At 37.1% G+C, this 24,100-nt stretch overlaps 1 protein-coding gene across 50 annotated transcripts in view; it reads right to left on the bottom strand.

Annotated features, from left to right (window-relative positions):
• CD44 (CD44 molecule (Indian blood group)) overlaps positions 1–24,100 on the bottom strand; it is a 107,931-nt gene that overhangs the window by 14,246 nt on the left and 69,585 nt on the right. For 12 of the 50 annotated variants that reach the window (XM_040700622.2, XM_040700620.2, XM_040700624.2 and 9 more), the window contains exons 2-15: positions 19,870–20,035; positions 17,392–17,528; positions 16,883–16,954; positions 15,991–16,230; positions 14,349–14,438; positions 11,292–11,417; positions 10,242–10,364; positions 8,965–9,093; positions 7,894–8,016; positions 6,847–6,972; positions 5,289–5,393; positions 2,649–2,828; positions 1,279–1,437; positions 360–548 (exon numbers count right to left, since the gene is read on the bottom strand). In XM_040700622.2, the coding sequence (XP_040556556.1) occupies positions 360–548; positions 1,279–1,437; positions 2,649–2,828; positions 5,289–5,393; positions 6,847–6,972; positions 7,894–8,016; positions 8,965–9,093; positions 10,242–10,364; positions 11,292–11,417; positions 14,349–14,438; positions 15,991–16,230; positions 16,883–16,954; positions 17,392–17,528; positions 19,870–20,035 (1,965 nt within the window). Of the gene's footprint in view, positions 1–359; positions 549–1,278; positions 1,548–2,648; positions 2,861–5,288; positions 5,394–6,846; positions 6,973–7,893; positions 8,017–8,964; positions 9,094–10,241; positions 10,365–11,291; positions 11,418–14,348; positions 14,439–15,990; positions 16,231–16,882; positions 16,955–17,391; positions 17,529–19,869; positions 20,036–24,100 lie in introns of those variants that run through there. The other 38 variants (XM_040700645.2, XM_015286968.4, XM_015286969.4 and 35 more) reach the window with 24 other exon arrangements.

Genomic DNA, 24,100 nt, shown 5'->3' with positions numbered 1-24,100 from the left:
CACCGACCGCGGCACCAGATCATACCAAGCCTGACCTCACTGATGTGCAGGGGAGGAAGATGAGGCTGGAAATTCAGGGTCACCAAAGTGTGTGACTGGCAGAAAAGACAGGAGGCCACCCAGGAACATGCTTCAGCAAAGAGCAGAAACCACCAAACGCACCAGCAGGGATACCCTTATGCCCCGTCCAGAAGGTCACTCTAACAGCAGATCAGATCCCGCCACAAAATTTTGCACTGCAAGTCCACAAGAAGAATGTAGATCCCAAAGATGAGAAAGAGAGTAGTAGTCAATTTCAGAAGAAATAATGTCTCATTTCACACGGTGTGTGAGAAATGAGCATGATCCATTATTCTTACTGGTACCCGTGAGCAGAGATTCATCACCAGCTTCATTTGTACTGATGGGATCCAGCCCAAGGAGAACTGGACCCCCAGGGGCATCAGTGGAATGTGTGGTGCCTTCAGTGCTCTGTGCTGCTTCATTACCCGAAGGCAGAGTTGGCTGAGTTGGGTCTTCATGAGGAGCACGATCAGGTGTGGCAAGAGCTGTTATGACGATGGCTGAATCAGCTGTTTATCAACATGCATCCCACTGTGCCCATCCCACACCCACCACATTCAAGTTGCTCTTCCCTTAAAAACATAGCTACCGTTCTCACACCAGAAAAGACGAAGAAAAAGGATCGTCTCCCATTACATTCTCACTGCTACATTATGAGATATTAATTTCATGAAGTTCATATCTTAATCCAAAAGATTCCCAAAACAGTGGACACACAGAGAGGACATGGAGAAAGCAATCAGGAGAATTTCTGGACCAGTTCTCTGTCTGATCACAGATCCTTTACTTTAGTGCCATTTCCAAATTATTCTACAGAGCTTTTTACCTTGCAGTTATCATCCTTAGCAGTAAAGAATCCTTTCTACAACCACTCAAGCTGCTGTGTTGCTCAAGACTATGTGAGTAGTGACAAATTATGGAATACATTTGTAATTTGTAGATCTGTTTATGGCAGTAGGAAGAACAGTTTTCCTATTATCTTGTTACTTGTAAGTATGAAATAAATGTTTTATCGAAAGATACATTTGAAATCTTATATTTCAACACCATCCAGGCAGATCACAGAGAAAATGAGTCACTTTATAGTCTTTGTCACAGCCTTAAGGACATCAGTATTCTACTCTTCTCTCTAAGTCATGCAATAGCTTTCCAAGACAAGCTATCTGTGAAAGACATAATTGATGAAATATGCATAATTGATATTACAACTAGTACCTGTATTTGAAGACTCTTTTTCACGATTACTCTCTCTGGAAGGAATAACTCTATCCATTATAGTGGGTTGTATGGAATAATCTTCCTTGCCCCAACCTGGATACACCAATGGGTCTTGCGCTGAGTCATTCTGTTTGGCCCCATGATTGGGGACCATAGCTGTTATGATGATGGTGAAGCAATTATGAACTCAGTACATAAAGATCCATTTCTCATATTATTCTCCTCTTCGGTTCTTGTCTCTATGACAGGCCTTGCTCACATGTCTACTACATTCAATGGCAAAGAGAAGTAAAGCAGATTTTCTTCTCATTATGGTTTATGTTTAGAAAGGCTGCCTACTGTCACCAATAGGATTGAATCCTCCTTCTAACCGAGCATATGCTTTTCAGAATCAAGATATCTCCTTGACTTTCAAAAGTATTTCCCTGACTCACGCAGTTCACGACTTCCTATTGGTTGAATATCAAACTAATATCCACTAATGTGTAAGTAATAAATGCAAAGTATCTGGAAGAATCGGACCCACTGGTAAGATTTTAATCACAGAATTTGATGTATTGACTATATTCAATTTTTTTCCTCTCGATTTCACAATAGAGCATCCCAAATAAAGACATATTTCTCTTCAGTGGCCCGTGTTTGATAATTAGCAAGAAAAGATGGCAGTGCTTAGTACAGCACATCAGTCATTAACTAACAAACAATACGCTCACAGGAACATCAACTAATATTTATCAATTTTCAGATACTAGCTTGATAGTAGAATTTCATCATTTACATTTCAATTTCTTTGAGAAACCTCTCTTTTATTCTACAGTATGTTTTTTTCATTCACTTCAGTATCATCTTGTCATATTTCAAAAGTGAAATGAGCAGATATTTTGGATACTATTTAGTTAGTTAAAATTGCCATATTAAAAAAAAAAAAAAAGTGCAAAAATCAGTTCCAGTAATGACTTGCAACAGGAGTGTGAACACAATTCACAAATATGTGAAAAAATGCAACAGATATAATTGTTTTTCTTTTTAAACATTTACTGTTTCCTACAGATGTAACCCTTGCAGATAGCCTGGTAAAGCCTCATGACTGCATGACATAGAACACTAAACGTAGGAGACAGTTGCAGTGTTAATTCACTGTAGGTCTTGACGTATGATCCAAATGAGAGAGAAAACAAACCTCCAAGACTAAGTCTGAAGAATAGATTTAAAAAAATTGAAAAGGCAACTGATAGATCTGAATTGCTTGGGTTTATCCACAGAACATTTCTGATGACCTCAGAGTGCAAAATTGTTCATAAAATCATTCTTAAACTAAACCTTAAGTAAATTCTGATAATACTCTAAAATTTAAGTTGCAATGTTACCTGTGTAAGAAGTTTCCTTTTCAATATCATTTTCACCTGGAGGAGTAAATTCTTGTTGTTCAGTAGCCCCAGTAGTGTTTGCAGGATTTTGTCCTTGACTGATCCATCCATAGTGAACACTGTGTAATAGTGGATGTTGGGTTGGTCCTTGACGTTTTTCAGTTTCACTTGTAACAAGTGCTGATAAGATGATGATTGAATCAATAATGATCAAAATACCCGACACCAGTCATACTATCCTTATCTTCAGTATCCTTATCTGCAGTAAAGTTGGATTTTGTATTTTGCTTTTTTCTTTTATTTGTTGCAATGGGTGTGAAATGAAAGATGGAAGGAAATAAAGCTCCTTTGGAAACTGAAGTTTGTTTTGCCCAGAAAAGCTTCACCAGGATCAGTGGAAGATTTAAGTTTGCTACAGAGTATCCCAATGACCAATGGCAGAATAAAGCTATAGGAAAAGCAGTGGAAGAAGACATAGCAATAACAGCTTGCATCTCTACTTTGTATTTATTTATACTAACTTAACTGTTGAGTCTGTGGATTTGGGGTTTATAAAAGAGAAAGAGATGATGAAATTTCTCTTCTGAGTAAAAGTATCAAGTACACAATTGCAAGGATGGCTCCAAGGAAATTGTCACTGCTTCTGGGAGTGGAAGAATATTTAGTTGGATGAATGAAATGAATAAGTTCATATATTTGAGGTTGAAAAGCATACTAGTCTTGAACTCAGTAATAATTAAAGCTAAAATAAATTAACTATTCAATGTTTAATTTACTGTTTACATAGTAGAAGATGCAATCAGAAGTAATTTGAAGTACCACCACCTCAAGAGATTTTCTAATAAACATTAAAAGGCTTAGAAAATGTATATCAGAAAAGAATATCTTTAACACCAAGATGAGCATTAGAACCCAAATTAAAAAAAAAAAAATAAAAGAAAAAAGCATTAGGTAGCAAATATTTTCATGAATGATATATGAAAACAAAAATAAAGGTCGCAACTAGGGGATGCAGAGAATGAACTGGAGCTGTTACACATTCAATAAGTCACCAGCTAGAGAAACCTACATTAAGCATTTTCCAGAAAGAACAGAAATGAAGAGATATGTATCTTCACATTTCACATGGTTAAATGCTCATAAAGAGAGCATTCCAACAAATGTAATTCATTATTTTCGTAATTAGAAAAAATATTGAGAGATAATCCTGTAAAATATGATCCTGAATTTACAGCTAGTAGGACATTAAAATTAAGAAAAGTACGAACACATGTTATTTAACAACATTTCAGAACTAAAATAAAGTTTTCACAGAAATTCTTTCCAGGTGATTAAAGCTCCTGCCCAATGCCAACTGAATTTTTCCCAGAAAACCCAGGACCATAAGGAAATGTCCCTAGCTAATGAAGGCAGATCCAAAGAACTACCACAGAAGGAAGAAAATGGTTGTCTTTACAGAGGGATAATACAGCTTTCCACAAGCCCATTTATTTTCAGAACAATCTAATTCTATGCAATTTGAAGACTGGCCTCTAATCCAGCTGTAGAAAGGTGCATCTTCAGCTGTTCAGTTTTGATCTTCTTTTTAACAAGATCAAATGGCATTGTTGCCAAAAACAAAGTTCATATTCAGCTATACTTTAAAAACAAGCAAACAAACAGCAACAAACTGGAAACTATTTACGTACACAACAAAAACAGCTGGAGAATATACTCCATAAGCCTTTGCCTACAGAGAATTTTGAGCTTGAAGAATGTGGTAGTTGAGAATTTTCAATAGCTCAGTTGGCTAATGACACTAACGCTAGAAGGAAAATGTTCACGTTGGTCTGGAGAGAGCATCTTATCTTTTGTACCACAGTTGGGAATGTAAAGTTTACTGTTCCATTTAAAATGGACCCTCAAGAGTAACAGATCCTAGGCTGAGCCTTTCGTGTCTTCAAGACCACAGTTTAGTACCAGCTGGATAATTTTTTTTTAACTTAACATGGCCAAATTTATACTACTATCATTATCTTATTATCCCACACTAAAGACTCTACTTAAATCAATCTGAGCTTTATATCTGTAGGTTTTCCACCCACATATTTTTCAAATATTGCCCTGGATGTTTCTGTAAGTATTCCTATGCTTTTATGTGTACTAAGCAATGGAAAGAGTAGGTGGTTACTATTTAGTTTTGTCACATTTGTAACTGACAGAAATTTGTTTTTCAAGAGGCCTGATTTAACTGAGAAGTTATGGTTAATCTAACTTTTATGTTTTCGAATCACCAGTGCTATTTTCTGTCTTTGACTTCAGATTTTACAATAGAAATTTCAGTGAAAAAGGTGGATTTTTCTTCACCAAGCTGGGCCTACATGTTGCAATCTGCTCAGTTTTATTACACCACCGGCAGCGCAAGCTTTAAAACCCCAGAGATATGTGGGAAAGGTGCAAGTAATGAATATTAGAAAGATAAATTTGGAGTGACAGATGAATGTCATAGATGTTACCTCTGAGGTCTATAGCAAAAATAATATAAAGCTATAATCAAAGCTAACAATATGGGAATTACAACTAGCAGCACTGTGAGAGTCCTATACTTCACTGTATTATGTCACAAATCTGAATATTATCTGAAATGTTTAATTGCTTTACCCCTGCCAGCAGAGCTAGGATATCTCTCCTCTTCATCTGTGTAGTAGGGTTTCCAATAATCTTGTGTGGAGACTTCCAGAAGTGTTTCATGTTGTGAGTCCACAGCTGTTAGGACAACGGAGGATTCAATACTGATCATGCTCTACTTCTACCATTATTACTCTACTGTTAGTGTGTGCCATAAAGATAAGGGATAATGGAAACGCATGCATAACTAGATGATAGTCACACTATACTTCTTATTAAGTTTCTTTACACGAAGCTAGTATTTCTTTTCTTTGCATCAGACAGATGCAAAGACTCGCAGGAATAATGGCGGAAACAAGAGAGAGAAGAATAATGCATAGCAGAAGTACTGCAAAAATGTTACAGCAGTTATAGACATTTAAATCTGAGTTTAAAGAATAATCCTGGGCCTAAAGAATATCACAGGTGTCTGAGGACAGGTAAAACATTCTTGCTAAGTCTTCAACAAGTATTCAGATTCATTAATGAATCTGAAAGCACCACAATAGCCACCTGAAAAGCTAGTATTAGTCAATAAAGTTATAATACAATTGAACTGATAAAATAAAACCACCACAAAAGGCTACGATCAGAGACTGCATACATTTTCACTCAGAGAGTATGCAAACATCACTAGACCATAGAGTTGGCATATTATATGCCATATGGAATAAGTCAGAGAGTAAAATGCAGAGAGCAAAAAAGCCAAATGAATGAAACCCAGAAACACCTAAAAGCTTAGGCAAAAGAAAAAGAAACCCTAAACAAGTTGAATTATTCATTTTGTATCTTCCTGAAAAAACAAAGACTACTGCTGAGAAAAAGACAAAATTTGATGACATTCAGACAAAAAAAAAAAAAGTAAAATGCTTAAAAGAACAGATTTATTGACACTACAAAGTACACAAGTGCACAGGAAAAATACACAATAAGATGTGCTTAAATTATATGAAATTAAATTTTGAAATAGTGATATGTTACTATCTTTGAGCAAATTAAAGCGATAGAGTGACAATTTCTAATGAAGTGGTAATGGAGATTGGTTTTGGTCTTCCATATCTTAACGAGACTCTGTATAACAGAGCCAAGAAATCTAGTAAGAAAATATACCAACAAATAGTGATGAAGGTCTTGGCTGTATTTCAGCAAAGATACTGATGAATGGTATAAATAACACAAAATAGAAATTAATACCGTTTTTCTCCAAAAAGAGAAAAACTTGGAAAAAATTATAAACATTTCTTCCAGCAAGTACAGGTGTTGAACTACTGGGTAAAAACAGGGATGAAAGTGACATGTCAATATTAAGCAATGAAGGAAGATCTATAAATTCTGTAACATCCTTTTTTTTTTTCCAATGGCAAGAATGTAAATTTGGAAAGAATAATCGATAAGAAGAGCCCAAACTCTTCCCAAAACCTACATGGAGCAACGGGGGAGAAACAAGATAAAAAAAAAAAAAGGAAAAATGAAAAACCAACACATCCAAAGAGAAAGGAAATTCCTTACTAGTACTTTAAACAGAGCACCATCTTAGCATGGCATGCTTTACCCCTTGTTGCCTCTGTGCGTTCTTCAGTCTTCTCTCTGGGATTCAACAACCACCACTGGTCTGAAATCAGATTCCACCACGACTGGGTGGTGGTTTTCTCCAGGTTGTCATGATGGGGATCTGGAGCTGTTAGGACATGGTTCATTGAACCAAGAACTTGTTATTTCTTGAGAGACTTACTTTCTCCAGCAAAGCCAAGTCCAGCAGCACCGGCACCCTGAGCATGCTCATGCCACTGAGATAGATGTGAGCACAAAGGGAATGTATGAACTCGGGGAATCAGTACATTCCTGAAACTCATAGATAGCTGAAAGGTGGACTACTGGCAATCCCAAGAAATAATATGGTCGCTTGGGAAGAGGCATCACAAAACCCTTGGTGCCTTTCCTTGACATTTAGTAATGTTAATGAGTTCCTTACAGACTGTGCCAGCAGGAGACAAAGCAGAGAGCCTCAGATAACCTCCAGAATGGGGAAAATCCACCAGGACATTCTGCACAAAAACACATGCACTCCCATTGGTCAGCTGCTGACAGCCAGCTCCACGACAGAAACACCTTTCAGTTTGGCATCAACAAATCTGGGAAACGCAACTTCACCTCTGTTACATTATCACCACACAGCATTTTCTCAGAACATGGCATTTCAAATAGTACTAAACCACTGATTGTGTCAGACATTTAAGGGTGGAAACAGATTTCCACTTAGAGAAATTACAGGACTTTGCTTCCTCTTCCTCCACTATGCCATACAAGACAAATATATCACAGTGCCACTCAGGGCCAGTGAATATAGAAATGAGATATAAATTTAGCAGCACTGGAAGAAGGCCCTTCTAGGGATCAGGACCTCACAAGATCTAAATAAACTTTTTCTTTGGGATGGGAAAGTTACCTGAAGCAAGAGCTGACTAGAACAGCAGCTACGCCTTTAACAAATGCTCCTACGGTGAAGGAAGAGAAGACTGCACAGAAAATGGAATGATGAGCAAGCAAACTTAAAGCTGCAACAAGAGCAATGGATCCAAAGAGAGAGGAAGTTCCTTACTAGTACTGGCAGCATACTCATTCTTGGCTACACTTATTTCCCATCCTGGAAACACCGTTGAGTAAATCATCTCCTCTGAAGAGTCTTCGTCATCTGAATCGTTGCCACTCGAGGTCACATCTGCTGCGGTGATGTTAAACGTGCCATGAAGCCTGAACCCGCAAGGTCTCCTGCTGACAGCACTTAATCTTTGCTGTCTCCCCAGCATGCATCCCACAGTCGCAGAAGAGACCAAACCGCACCATGCTTGCCTCGGTCTGTATCTCCTACTGCTCCTTCCTCCCACAAGACATTCATTATCTTACCATGGCCCTACTGAAGCTACCCCAGTGTTGTTAGCTACATTTCTGTTCCATACACAGAGTCAGAACACTGATATCTGATTCATTTTTGCAGAGCTAAGGACAAATTATTAATATAATTTCAGCAAAATTTAATCAAGGTAGACCGGAATTCATATGAATGAATTTTCAAAATGAAATTTATAATTTCATCTTTTTTTTTCTTTCTCTCACAGCTTTCTTTCCTTCAGAAATACAGTTGTCCATACAAGCAAAACTATATACCCTTCTACTTTATGCTGACTGTATAAGACAGAGTTATGACTTAGTGTACTTATTGCCACCTTTTTTCCAAATATTCCTCATTGTTATAAGCACTATGTAAATAATAACATAAGGAGTATTTGGAATGATAATTCATTCATTTTCCACTTGTAGTCATCACAGTAATGTCATCTATTTATATATCACAGAAAATATTTTTTCAATATTTCAATGGGCCACTGGTGGGATGTAATTAACTGATCGTAGAAATTCAATAGTTCTTTCTTTTCAGAGGTGCACTACATACTCCAAATGTTTGTTAACCACAAGCTACATGATGTGGCCTGTCACTATCAAATACACAGTCTCCCAGAAAGAGCCAAATACATTTTTCTTTCCTCTTTAAACACATTGTTCCAAAAAGAAATAACACACACTGCCCATTGTAAATACCCTCCAATTAATGCTTCTAAAGCTAGCTGCCTTGTCACATGAGAAAGCACTATCTTAGCATGACATTCTTTACCCCTTGTTGCTGGTGTGGATTCTTGGGTCTTCTCTCTGGGATTTGACAACCCCCACTGGTTTAAAAACGGATTCCAATGAGCTTGGGTGGTGGTTTTCTCCAGGTTGTCATGATGAAGATCTGGAGCTGCTAGGACATGGTTCATTGAACCAAGAACTTGTTATTTCTTGAGACACTTATTTTTGCCAGCAAAGCCAAGTCCACCAGCACCGGCACCCTGAGCATGCTCATGCCACTGAGATGGATGTGAGCACAAAGGGAATGTATGAACTTGGGGAATCAGTACATTCCTGAACCTCTTACATAGCTGAAAGGCAGACTAGTGGCAATTCCAAGAAAGAACATAGTCACTTGAGGGGAGAACCCTCTGAGTCTTTCCTTGCCATTCAGCGACGTTAATGAGTTTCCTATCAAACATTCCAGCAGAGAAAAAGCAGAGAGCTTCAGATAACCTCCAGAATGGGGAACACCCACCAGGGCTCGGAATAAAAATGACAGAGAGAGAAAAGTATCTGCAACAGCTGGAAAGAGCACCCAGAAACAAGCACATCCATTATTTTTGCATTCTCTTCTACTGATAGCCCTCTGAAGCCAGTGCTGCCAAAGACCTGGACTCAGAACGACAGACATTCTGCACAAAAACACATGCACTCCCATTGGTCAGCTGCTGACAGCCAGCTCCACGACAGAAACACCTTTCAGTTTGGCATCAACAAATCTGGGAAACGCAACTTCACCTCTGTTACATTACCACCACACAGCATTTTCTCAGAACATGGCATTTCAAATAGTACTAAACCACTGATTGTGTCAGACATTTAAGGGTGGAAACAGATTTCCACTTAGAGAAATTACAGGACTTTACCCCTTTTCCTTCACTGTGCCATACAAGATGAATATATGCATGTATGCAAACATAATTAATGGAGCTACATACATAGAGGCCGGAAGTTTCTTCCAGAAAAGAATTATTCCCCAGGACACAGTGCCACTCAGGGGAATCTTGGAAATCCAGTGCATATAGAAATGAGATATAAATTTTAGCAGCACTGGAAGAAGGCCCTTCTAGGGATCAGGACCTCACAAGATCTAAATAAACTTTTTCTTTGGGATGGGAAAGTTACCTGAAGCAAGAGCTGACTAGAACAGCAGCTACGCCTTTAACAAATGCTCCTACGGTGAAGGAAGAGAAGACTGCACAGAAAATGGAATGATGAGCAAGCAAACTTAAAGCTGCAACAAGAGCAATGGATCCAAAGAGAGAGGAAGTTCCTTACTAGTACTGGCAGCATACTCATTCTTGGCTACACTTATTTCCCATCCTGGAAACACCGTTGAGTAAATCATCTCCTCTGAAGAGTCTTCGTCATCTGAATCGTTGCCACTCGAGGTCACATCTGCTGCGGTGATGTTAAACATGCCATGAAGCCTGAACCCGCAAGGTCTCCTGCTGACAGCACTTAATCTTTGCTGTCTCCCCAGCATGCACCCCACAGTAACAGAAAAGACCGAACCGCACTGGTCCATATCTCCTACTGCTCCTTCCTCCCACAAGACATTCATTATCTTACCATGGCCCTACTGAAGCTATCCCAGTGTTGTTAGCTACATTTCTGTGTCCAATTAAAGGTCACAGCACAAATGGGCACCTGTCTTAATCAATCAGAGTGAGTACAGTATACTGCCATGAAAACACATTCTTCGTTCTTTCTACAATTCTTTCTCATTAAAATAATCTCCCTCTAAAGGGCCTTTGAGATAGAAAATTAAAAACTCTAATACATCCTTTACAGAATATCTCACATATTCAACCCTCTCAGATATGTAGTTCATGAATAATGTGGACAAGTGCTCTTTTGCTACCATAGATATTACCACAGAGGAAGAATGTGGTACTTTCATAGTGGAAAAGTAATGGCCTCAATTTGAACCAGGGGAGATTCAGTTCAGATGTTAGGAATAAAAAAAAAATATTTTGCAAGATTGTGGTGGTGCAAAGGAACAGACTGCCCAGGGAAGCGATGGAGTCACATTCCTTAGAGGTGTTCAAGAAACACATAGATGTGGCACTTCGGGACATGGTTCACTGGGCGTTCACATGGTGATGATGGGTTGAAGGCTGGACTAGATGAGCTTTGAGGTCTTTTCCAACCTTAATGATTCTATGATTCCTTTATTTTTCCTCTTCTGAAACACTACAGAGAAAAGCAGCAACACATACTGCCCACTGTAAACACCCTCCAATTAATGTTTCTGAAGCTTGCTGCCTTGGCACACTGGCTATTTAGCCCTTGAAAAAAGCACCATCTTAGCATGACATTCTTTACCCCTTGTTGCCTGCGTGGGTTCTTGGGTCTTCTCTCTGGGATATGACCACCACCACTGGTCTGCAAACAGATTCCACCAAGACTGGGTGGTGGTTTTCTCCAGGTTGTCACGATGGGGATCTGGAGCTGTTAGGACATGGTTCATTGAACCAAGAACTTGTTATTTCTTGAGAGACTTATTTTCTCCAGCAAAGCCAAGTCCACCAGCACCAGCACCCTGAGCATGCTCATGCCACTGAGATAGATGTGAGCACAATGGGAATGTATGAACCTGGGGTATCATTACATTCCTCCAATAGCAAAAATATCCAATCATTTTAATGTAAGTAAAGTTTGAATCATTCTGCTGAGGTATAAGATTATACTACCAGCTCTAAAATATGTACTGTGTGTGAAACACACTCCTTTATGACAAAAAAACATGCAAAGCTGATAAAAATGTGCACACCAAGAATGAAATCCCTCAAAAAATCCATAGCTTATATTTTAGCCTTTCTCCATCCTAATAACATTATTCAGCAATAAACCGAATGACAGAGCTTAGAAGAACTATGCTTCAGTTTGTGTACGTTGAACAAAGGAAAGAAAGATCTGCTTCAAAATATCTCCCTGGATATTAATTTTATTCTGACCAATATCTCATAAGTAATATTTTATCACATTTAAACCATCTTCTATATCTTCTAGAGAAAGTGGTATTGTGTACTCTTAACAGAAATAAAAATTATTTCAGAGAGGTACCAAAAGGACTGACCTTTCAGACATTAGTTTAGATCTACTTTTGTGAAATATACAAAAGAATTGGAAATTGCAAGACCTAAAAGTCAAAGTTCTAATCAAGTAGGATAGACTAATATTCTCCAGTTTACAGCATTTATGTTTTCTTTTCTGTTAACTACAAAGTATATGGACTTAAAACTGCAATTTTACGAAGATTAGCCATTATGGCAGCAAAACTTAACAAACTGTGCCTTTCTGATGAGCTGTCCTCGACTAAATAATTATTTTCTCTTCTTGTGCTAACTTATTACTCCTTGTATTTAATACTACTCCGACGCTGATATCAGAAATAAAGGATTGTAGTGCTCAATCTCCAAAATAAAAACAGGTAGATCAGTGATGCATAAAAATCCTCAGCACTTAAAATTACAGTTATTACCAATTTTCAACAGATATACTCTGAATGAGTATGGATATTTTGGTTAGAAGAGAGTTAATACATTCTTTAACTTCACTCATAGTCGTGTTTCAATTTTACATATACAGAATTACACATGATTTACATGGAAAATTCCACTAATGCTTCAAGCAAGATATATCTTCTCAGTAAGAAACCTGAACAAAGTTATCACAAATGCCCTAGAATTTAACTAATGAGAACGTTTATTGTTGTATGCACATGCATACACAGAAACAGATTACAAATGATCTAAAAGCTCATAGCATTTCCAACAATCTAACGTTGAATAACTCCCTTTGTGTTGTTCTCTGTATAGCTGTCACGAAGAAGACTAGATTAAGACATAATGAACACTGAAGTCAAATCCAACGGATTTTCTAGAGTATTGTGTTTACCCGATACCATCACTCTCTAAGTGCAGAAACAGATCACTGTAGAATGATAGAATTTTGTTGTGATGTTGAGCAAAAATGCTTCAAAAGCATGTAATTACATTCAGGAGAAAGCTTCTCTTAATTCATGAAGAATCACGAAATACTACACAAAAATTCACAAATAGTGACATACTCATAGCAGCGTAAATGCTATGAATCTACTTTTTTTTTGTTTTCCATATCTGTTCATTGCCACAAATTCATAGGAGGAAATAATTTGACAGAAGTAGTTGGAATACAGAAGAGCGTAAGATAAATCTGAATGCAATATTAGTGAAGAAAAAATTAAATACTGGCTTATGGAAATGCCATTCTTGCTAAAGTTCAGTCATTATAACTTTAGTTTCCTAACATAAAAGTGTACTAACACACGTCCTCAGTGAGCATTTACAAGAAGATATGGAATTCCTGCACGAGACGTGTCCAATGGAAATCTGTCTCTCTCATTTGAGCCTGTGGGCTGCATCTGGACACAAATTATGCAATGAACTATTGGACCCCTCTACAGATGAGTGAGGTTTTCTATTTAAAAAGATTGAAAAAAGACTATTGTGAAAACAGCTTTGAATGGAAAAGTGGAAGAAGTGGTGCAGGCAGAGTGCAGAGACTTTATGAAAACCAAGATGTCTGAAGACCTTCTGAAAATCAAGAGGTCTGAAGATATGTCCATCTGAAATGAAAATACTCAACCAGCTTGATCAGACTGTATTTTGTTAATTTAAAAACTTAAGATTTCTATTCTACTCCAAGCCGTACAAACTAATTTAATAAGAAAGGTATTTCCACAGAATTGAGAGGCAATTTTTACATACAAAATTCAAACTCATAAAACTGAAAATAGGTGCAAATTGAGTTTCAGGCATTTCAGGGCAAGAGGAGAGGATGGCTTGCCTTTTTTAAGATCAGGAAATCTGGACATTATAAAATCTGCTCTCAGCAATTGAGTAACAAAAAATTAGTTATCTGGGGCTTTGGGATGGAACTGTGATTAAAATTATCAAAATTATCAACAAGAAAATGATAGGATAGAGCAGCAGTACATATCAAGCTTCAACTTATACTGAGGAATTAACACATGATTTAATAGAGGAAAGATTTTTCCGATGCCATCCTTTAAAATCACTCACATTGCTTACAGTTGAACAAGATACATTAACCTTCTGTCTATAGCATCCCTCAAGAGATGAGTCCCCTGTATGTTATTTAAGAAACAAAATTTGCTAGTAGAATTTGTGTTGTGGGAGACAATATACTGTGTCATGAAAAAATAATTTAATAGTCTATTTCTGATGAAATCAGTCCAGAAAGTAGTGTCTTTCAGGGTCTTTCTGAAGTTGGACAAAATGTGTATCTCACCACTTACCAGAATGCACTGCTGGAAAAAAGAAAGCAGTTTTAATGCAATAATTAATTGATGTAGTTATTATAATGCATAAATCTTACTAGTACTTGCAGGATGCTGCACATCATCTTCTCTGGGGAAATCAGCAGCTGTTGCCAAGATATCAGTTGATGTAGGGGAAATTTCATCATCTGCATGAAATGGATGAATCATTACTATTTCATTAGCTGAGGTGTAACTCATTACTCACAACTACTTGAATTATTCTATATTGAAAGCTTTGTTCCCTCATTTACTGAAGAGAAAGAAAGATACAGAATAGGCTCTTCACACGATTCAAACTTAAATATTCTTATTTTAGTAACATAGCAAAGATAATACCAAAATAAATAATTCCAAAAGGTATATATATTACAGTGATAATGAACAATCTATCAGTGATTTTCTTGCGTGATTCAAGCCCTAACTGTACCACGTGTGGCATGTGCACAGGAAATCTAGAGCAACAAATGATGTTATTTGTACTCCCCTCTTTATTGAGAAATATTCTGAGCTTTAGCCTAAAGAACTAAACTGCAAGTAGGCAGAGCTGATAAGAATTGTCATGGCAAGCAATTGAACTACATGGCATACACCTGGGAGAATGGCTCTGGTCCTAATTTCTCAGGAAGAAAATGTTAGGATTTACCATTTATGATGTGAATCACATGGAAAAACAAGTAGAAGATTCCATTAATATACCACCAAAGAAAAGCTATTTTATACTTCTTCTTACTTTATATTTTTTTAAAACATCAGGATTAATGGAGGATAATGATGCAGACTACTGGCATCCTTCACTGGTAAGTCATTGGCAATTTGATAGAATGCCTGTGGCCAGAGGTTACAGGAAACATCACTGTACTCAGGGTGTATTTGTTTCCGTTAGGCTCAATGGGAGATGGTATTTTTAACCTCTGATCATTTCCAGTACACAAGCAACATAAAAAATAAAATCAAGTATATAGCACCTTCACAAGAAAGCAAAATGCAGGCAAGGTGCCTTAATTCACTGATTTTCCACACTGCTGAAGGCCCTAGAAACAAGTATGGTATTTGTATTTGGTAACACTTCAGGAAATTAGATGTGGTTCTACCACCTAAAGGAAGAAGGTATTACATTCTAATTTGACATTTTTATCACTCTATGTGTTGTGAATACACTGTAGTAAGAAGATCTTTTAAAAAATCCCTGGTTTTGTGCAAAGAGAAATCACTTGTACTGTATACCACTCCTGTTATTACTGAATATCAATCCACTCTATTAGGGAACAGAAAAATATATGTTATCCTATCTCTAGATATTCATAAGCATTGGCTCACTAACCTATCTGTTTTCACTGGTAGACATGTTTTTGATTCTTCAACTGAAATCAATATTTTATCAAGGACATGAGCAAATTCCTAGGACCATCTATTCTCAACATCCTGGAAAGATGTTATGTTTCCATGTGGGAAACTATGCATATGCGTGGCTGCTTTGTACTCCCATGCGAACACACAAAAAAAATATTTAGAAATTCAGTAAGTTTCTGGGTGTTTTGTTTGTTTGTTTCTAGCCAGAAACACACTTTTTCTTTTTACTTCCCAGTGATATAAATTAGAGACAGTGCTTCCCTTTCACTCATGATATCATTTACCTTGCAATGTAATTCTTAACACAGTTTTTATAAAAGGGATATAGTTGCATCCTATTGTCCTTACCATAGTGTTTCACAGGAAAGTCTTTTTCACCTCCTCCAGAAGAATGATCTGGCATATGTGAGTACGGAGTAACACTTCCATAATATGAAGGACTTGATCTCCTGATAGAGGCATCCCCTGGAGTTGTGTCATGTATCGATCCACTACCTAAATTTTCATCATCCACACCTGAGGTTGAGGAGTCTCCACTATGACGTGTGCCATCTGCATTGTAACGTGAGCCGTCCTCATTGTCAATAACTGTTGGAAAGAGTAAACAGGAGGTACATAGCTGTATTACAATTATGATAGCCCACTATGCCTTAGAACAACAAAAAAAGTAAAAAAAAACAGTTCATCTGTTTTTTTCATCTCCTTCAATCTATCTAGATCATCATTTAATGATGGCAAGGTCTTACTGTTTTAATATACATAACTGTCAAACATATAGTGACTACTCTGATCCAAATATTTTGATATTTTGATCAGATTAGTTTGCGTTTGAACCTAAGATCTAGGCTTCTTTGAAGTTAATAAGAATTTCAGTATTAGGACATGTAATTTATTATGAATATTTTCTTTCACTTCTGGCTGCTCTTCTAACCATAGATTTAAAGGAGGTATTGAAGGGTTGTTGTCTTAAACAAAGTGCTATAGGTCAAAGAAACATTAGCTGCTCTGTTGTTCAAAAATGTCAAATAAAACATGCCTTGTAACACCTTGAGACGAATAAAGCCCCCTGCAATTTATATGAAGATGAGTGATTAATCATTTTAACTACCTACAGTATCTCTATACTTCTTTTTGTTGTTTGGCTTGATTTTTAAAAATAACAACTGTTTATGTGGAAATAAGAAGATCACCAGATCCTAAAAAATAATAAAAAACAAAGGTTTTCTGATAGGTACAATACCTATTTCACTCTGATTACTGAGGAAAGTAATATCTATTCTTTCAATTGGCTCACATGCTTTGCTCCTCGTTTCTGAAAAAGAAGGAAAATAAAAAATATTACTTTAAGAAAATTGAGAAAAAGTCTTGTATATACCACTATTAGTTAGATTGAAAGACTTATCAAAAATAACCTATTGGGAAGCTTCCCTTATACTCCTAAAAATCACTTGATCCACTTCTAATCATTATGCTTTGAGATAGAGTTGAAGATGGTGATTTTGATCTTATCCCTTATCTGACAATCCAGAAAACTTCCCAGAAAATTTCTAAAACTGTATGTAATCACAAAGATAGATCATTAAGTGTGCTGATACTACATATGCACTTCTGGAGGCTGACAAAATATATTTCTCAGTTGAGAAATAGGTTCTATTTAATATAGAAGACCAAATTCTAGTGCCTTAAACAAGAATTACACATCATGGTTATTTAATTTGTTTATAAAACATCCTAAACACATTTACATACCTGTTGCATTGTAACAATATGCATCATACCGGCCAGTTGTATTTGCTGAAAGTTTGTAAATGCCTGTATGATTTGCTGCACAAAGATGATATGGATTGATTCGTGGGATAACAATATGCCCCACTATAAAACCATACCTGTGAAGTACAGAGGAAAGCACATCATATAACACGCAACAGCAGATAACATAAACGGTCAAGATATCTTAAAAGTGAAGAAGACACAAATAAGCCATTATTTTCATCTTAAAAAAAAACAGTTCATGCATTTATGCATAATTTTTGTATACAGGGAATGTTTCTCTCTCACATGTAGCTACATCAGTCTCCAGCCCATGTAATGTAATGTCTACAGCTAAACCTATTTTGACTGAGGATGTCATTAGCTAAGATGCTTGGTTCCACAGCAAGGCAGTGAAAATGAGGGGCTAGAAAGCTAAGTGTGCTTTTTTTTCAGTGAGAGGATGTATCACCCGACACTATAGTCTGGTTTCTTTTTCCTTACTTTTTACATTACTTTAAGCATAACATTCTACCCTGTGCCATTTCACACAGAAATGTTGGGTCTCAATGTTACAGTACTCTATCAAATTTAGAGAATGACTGCAAGGCTCACACAAGTTTCTACTATACAGATACCTTAGTAAAATAATCAGATACACCAGTCACTCACCCACACATTCCTACTGTTTCTTACAGTGGAAAAATGTGGCTATTGCATATAGAGCTTGCACATTTCAGTGAAGACTGTGGTTAACAGAGCTTCATAATGCACAATGCATTGGTACTATTTTGCAATCCTGTAACACCTGATGAATTCCAACATATTTAGCTTGAAGGGATGAAAGAATGGTAATGAAAGTGCGGTTTTGGTTTGGTTTTTGCTTTACTTCTTAATATGGACAGTCATCAAGAGGAATAAATTTCATAGCTTAGCAGTTTTTTAATCTGTGAGCCCCACTCCAGTTGCATGTATAATGTACAGAGTTAATTGCAATTCTAAAATTCTGTTGTAGGTAGAATTATAAACTACTGCACCTCCACTTCCAACTGATCCTACGATGTTGACAATGTTTAATCTGTTAATCACCTTCTTTTCTTATGGTTTGTTGATTCAGCTTACTCACCATTCCACACGTATTTTAGCTATTATATGCTATTATTTTTTCTCTCCTACTCAAGCTTGATAAGAGCCTAGCTCTACTGACAAGGACTTCTGACACAGAATCAGCAAATAAGAGGGTGGGAGGGCTCCTGGCAGGGAGGGAGGGAAGAACCCCATCTACATGCCTTACATATCCAAATTTGTACTCTGCTAAGACATGAACAAATTAAATGACAAATTCAAGAATGTAACGTTAAAATTCTGGGGAAATGTACACTGAACTTCTCCGTGCTGGTGAGTAATTTCAATTCTTCTACATTTGCTGTTTATTTTAAATTTTTATACAGTTGAAAGCTACTCAAGAGGAATCTATTATGTGATTGGAAAAAACAAACAAACAAACAAACAAAACACTTCAAATTTACAGCTCCTCAGATCAGTCTCCTTTGAATTTGAATGTTTAGACTGACTTGTGCAGTAACGTGTTAGGTGTTATATAAAACAATATCACATGATTTTCTAGTCTGACCTATTTACAGATCACTGGACTACCGTGAGCTAGATGTCATCTTTAGGGAAAATATTCAATCCTGATGAAGCTTAGGTGAGACAAAGAATCTGTTCCAACACTTGTCTTTTAAGCCAAAGCCTTACCACAAGCCTTAACACAAGTATTTTAAGCCAAAAATATCATCAACTTTCAATGTCTTTGTGTATACCTTGGTAAACTGAGGAATTCCTGTTATTCACACTTGTTTCCCTATAAAACATTAATTATAAAGCGTAACTGAGTTACTAAACAATGTTTTTTTTTTTTTTTTTTTTTTTTTTTAATATGTTATGGTTCTTTTCTGAGACTTCTCTATTCACATATGTTAAGAACGTGCCAACACTGTCACCAGTTCTCTACTGGAAATCAGTAATTTATCTCCAGCAATGCTATTTGATGCCTTTTGTGTTATCTGACAGGAAGGAGTTCCTTATACTATATGTACCATTGACTCTACATCAGATCATTAAATATCACAAATATTTCTTATGTAATTGTTGTACTAATTAGCCAGTGACACAGTATGATCTGAACATCATCCCTAATGGTTTGTTATGCTCTCAGTCTTCTATTATCTTTACATTTTATCCATAGGAGTTCATGATTTCTTCAAGATAGTTGGTAAAAAGAATATGCAAAGACTTACTTAATAGAGGACCCAGTGCAAATGTACACATGCCGAAAGATGGTTTGCTCATCACATAGTATAACTTACTTCAGGAATAACATGGCCATCTAATTAGTAACTATATGAAAACAACAGTAATTGTTATACTACAGATTGCCTTGTCATAATATATAATTTTTCCCCCAAAATTGTTTACCTGCACGTTTCAAATCCAAGTGCATGAGCTCTTTCAAATTGCTCCAGTGTTGCCAAGGTACTATTGAGAGCTCTACAGAGCTCAATTGCTTCAGCTCGTGTGAGACTGTAGCGACCATTTTTCTCCACATGAAACACTCCTCCATATCTGCAAGTTATATTGAATTCTGTGATTGAAAGAAAAGAAAATTACAAATTATTGGACTTGATGCTTCATTAAAGACCTGAAATTGATTTATTTTCAAGTATAGCACTTCCAATGCAAGTCAGCAGCAAATAGCAGCTATCAACTAATTTAGAAAGAGATTTGGCACTTTAAATTAAATCATCTTTTCCATATTTTTCTTCTTTGGGCTCAGACACATGGCGGCCTTTCAAAAAAAGCAAAAATGCTAGTCCACCAATACAGCATGTTTTATCATCAACAATAACAATGCAGAAGATACAAATGCGTTGTGAAAATCTTTGAGACCACATTACTGCAAAAACACAACCAATATTGAAATGTATTTGCAAATATCTTTTCAAAGCAGAATCGTTTAAAGATGAAATTATGGTATAATCAAAACCTTTATGATCATAAGGTTTCTTGTGACCCTATTAAAGCCAAGAGACTGCACTGGGATCTACATGATATGAAACCAAAGAGAACTGCACAGACATTCTGAACTAGAACAACATAGCGCTGTTAAATGCTCCCTGAAAGGCAAGCTTTAGGCTCTTCTTATTCTACCAGCAGATAAGAGAAACCTTGGCCATACATAATGTATGAGGACACATGAACCAACTTCTTACTCCTTGTTTCTCAGTTTTGACAGCATTTCCCTTCATTTTGAAAGACTTCTTGCTGCACTCTGAACTCTCTCTTGAATACAAACATGTTATTGTCAACCCATGTTAGAATTTCAACATATACTGCAGTAAGTTACTTTAGTAGTAAAAAGTGAATTAGGTGGATTTTAAATAATGCTGTGCAAGTTTGCACATGGAAGTATCTTTAGAAGGCAAGCAGTATGAGAATAAAAGTAATGAATAAGTTTAAAAAAGTATCATGGGTGCCATAGCTCTATTGTGCAATTCATTTCCCGGACTTCACCCTGAATAAGCAGTACATGCAAAGCCTACGGGAGGGGAGCGCCTCATTCAAGCCACTACAGACACTGAGTGAAAGGCAGAAGGGTTGGAGGCTCTAAGGAGATCACCATCCACTGCTCTCTGTTGGAAAGATGCTGCCTACACAGTGCAACAGCTGAAGAGTGAAAAGACTGTATAATCAGAGCAAAGTCTGTGTCTGAGTAAATTGAGAGGAAATATGAACATCTGTTTGTTGTCATTTTTTTTATTTTAGCAAAAATTGTGAAGAAAGAGTTAAAAATAAATAATAACTTGGATATAGAAAACATGGAAAGATCAGGCTGCTTCAAAGAAACATGAAATAACTTTGTTCCTGCCCCACCTTTCCCTCAAGAGAAAAGCGTGGTAGCAACTCCAGACTAGAATGACAACTGCAGAGAATGCGTAATAGGAATAGCCTGATATTCCTAGCAAAGAGAGGAGCATGAATCACTTTTATCTTAATCTTAATGGAAGTTCCACATGCAAGAAAAGGAAAAATGGGCCAGTCTCCTTCCATTATTAAAAAGGGGGTGTCTGAAATAGAAGATGCCATACAACAGCTGCTTTCCCAAAATATCTCATATGCACTTCACGCACTTTTTCATTGACACATTCTATGTGAATATAACCAGCAACTTTCCTAACACCATTTCTGCTTGATGGTTTATCTTTGTCTAAAGCTGTGAAAGTGAATGATAGTAATCAAGATGCACACACTTTCTTCCCTGGCTTTTGTTCACTGGCAAACTGAGGTTATTGTATCTACAGTGCATCTACTCACTGCTCCTGTATATTCACTGCAAGGAATGCTCCTGTCCACGGGTAACAGGAAACAATCAAGGAGATGAAACAGCAGATTAGATCCAGACTGTTCAGCATATCAGAAAACAACTACCATTCGCAAGATAAGTATTGGTGGCAACTCATCCAAAGGAGCACAGTAACTGCGCACCTAGTCTTAAACACTTTTAATGTAGGTAATAGAATTAATCCTTATCGTTACTTGGATTGCATTTCCACAACAAGGATGTAAAAAATATCTCTCTCATTCCATTCCCATACAATTATATAGATTGAAAAAAGCACTTCACATGTACAAAATTGATAGAGGTTACATAACATCTTCATTATAGTTATTAATAGTTCTAATAATTTGTTATCCAAAAATACCCAGGAGGCACAAATGTTAGTTTTATAAAATTTCTGCAAGTCTAACATGTTTTCTCAAAATGTCTTTTTTGGCACATGCTTTCTTCCAGAGAAAAATAGTTTTATTAAACTTTCTCTGATGACAGCCACGTCATGAGAGGTTTTTAACGCAAGAATGAGGAGCTGGTACAGAATGAAGAGAACACTAACAAATGTACTTTTTTTCCTCTGGAATTCTTAATATTTTGCAACAAGTCTGAGTTTCCCAGTCTGAGGAGAAGCTAGTAGATTCACATAAAATGATAGGCTCAGCAACAGAAGCCTCAGCACAACATGCTCAAAAGCTATCAGTGCAATGTGCCTATAAGTCACAAATATACTCAACAGGCATTCGTGTTGTAGATCCCAACAGATGTTTTCTCATGACAGCACAACTAAGAGCTACTCTGTGCAAAAGGCTGTGGCCCATGGCTTCAACTATGTGACGGAGCTGCTCTCACAGCTGCCACCGGAGTGACTTTTACTTTGGCTCCAAATGTTCCTGATTTGAAATTTGACATTATATGGGAAGTTGTCCAATGAGCAGCTACAATAAGCATAAATGACTCAGACGGGTCTCCTCTTTACCTTTCCCTTCATGGTTCTCTCTTCCCTGTAGAACAAGACAGGTCAATGTTTCTTAATAAAGAAGCACACTCTGTGAAGCCCTAGATATTATTATATTTGGAGTCATATCACAAAGACTTTTTAGTTAATTAAAAGTAACAAATGCAGTGATTTTGGAACTAGGTTTTTTTGTAACATCAATATTTCTTCCAACAACTTCAGTTTCCTATCTGAAGAACTTCTGCTATGAAGGCAGATTTCCACATCCCCTTGTTTTGGATTGCATTTGAATCCTGCAGCTTATAATAGATTTGCTGAAACATTAAGTGAAGTTCACTTTTGTTTAAAGGGAATTTGATTCAGTTGTCATCAAACTTTAGTCTATTTATGGCTTTTAAACATTATAATACAGGCATTGTTACCACCCAGAGATCCAGTCACAATTGGAATTGCATTTTAAGGCAGTCAGTTCCCTAACATCCAACTGCTGAGGATAAATAGGTTTACTTACACAAATAAGCTTAATAGAACATAATAATAATGTACTTGTAGGGTACAGCTCTGCACATGCATGTTTTCCATGGAAATGCTGAACTTGGCCCAACAGTGTACATCCTGCACACCAGGACGCTTCTGGGAAGCACTAGGCACAATGCACGTGTGCTGAACATCTGCACTGCAGAAGGACTGAGGCTCCCAGGAAGCCGTATCCATGCAGTGTGTGAGATCACATGGCTGGCCAGGAAACACCGGGGACACATGTGGCAATCTCATTTGCAAAACTGGTTTTGAAGCCATTCTCTTGGCTGGCACTTTGCCCGAAAATAATGTTGAGACGGAAAGCTTTGTTTGTTCTTATTTTGACTCTATTTTCTAAACCTGCTGTTAAAAGTGCCTGCAACACTTTTGCAGTACAGGCACTTCTGTTTTTGAAGCGGTGAGTGTGAAAAAAGGATAACAGTGATGCCTAAAACTCACATAATGTTTTATAGTCTCTACATACTGCATAAACCCAGCATCTCCTCTGTGAAGGCAGTAATTTCCACATTTTAAATATGGCAAAATACAGATGCAGGGCACGCTGACCAGAACTATGCTGTTAGCCAGGGAACCTGGAAATCAAACTCCAGAGTTCTTACATTATGGCTGCACATTGTGTGCCAGACTATTACCGATCCCCCCTCCACATATGAAGTTTCAAAGGAGCTGATTCAGAGTGGACTCAGAATCAGCTGGCCCCCAAACCTTCCATGCTGCCCCCTCCTATAGCTTGGCAGTCCTCAAGGGCTGACAGGCCATGATCTGTCCATGACACCCACATGATTTGCTGCTGCTGAAAGACAACATTGTTTAATAACAGC

This window comes from Gallus gallus, chromosome 5, assembly GCF_016699485.2.
Source record: "Gallus gallus isolate bGalGal1 chromosome 5, bGalGal1.mat.broiler.GRCg7b, whole genome shotgun sequence".
Taxonomy (NCBI): Eukaryota; Metazoa; Chordata; class Aves; order Galliformes; family Phasianidae; genus Gallus; species Gallus gallus.
The sequence above is the reverse complement of the archived record's forward strand: the minus strand, read 5'-3'. Positions and strand labels throughout refer to the sequence as shown.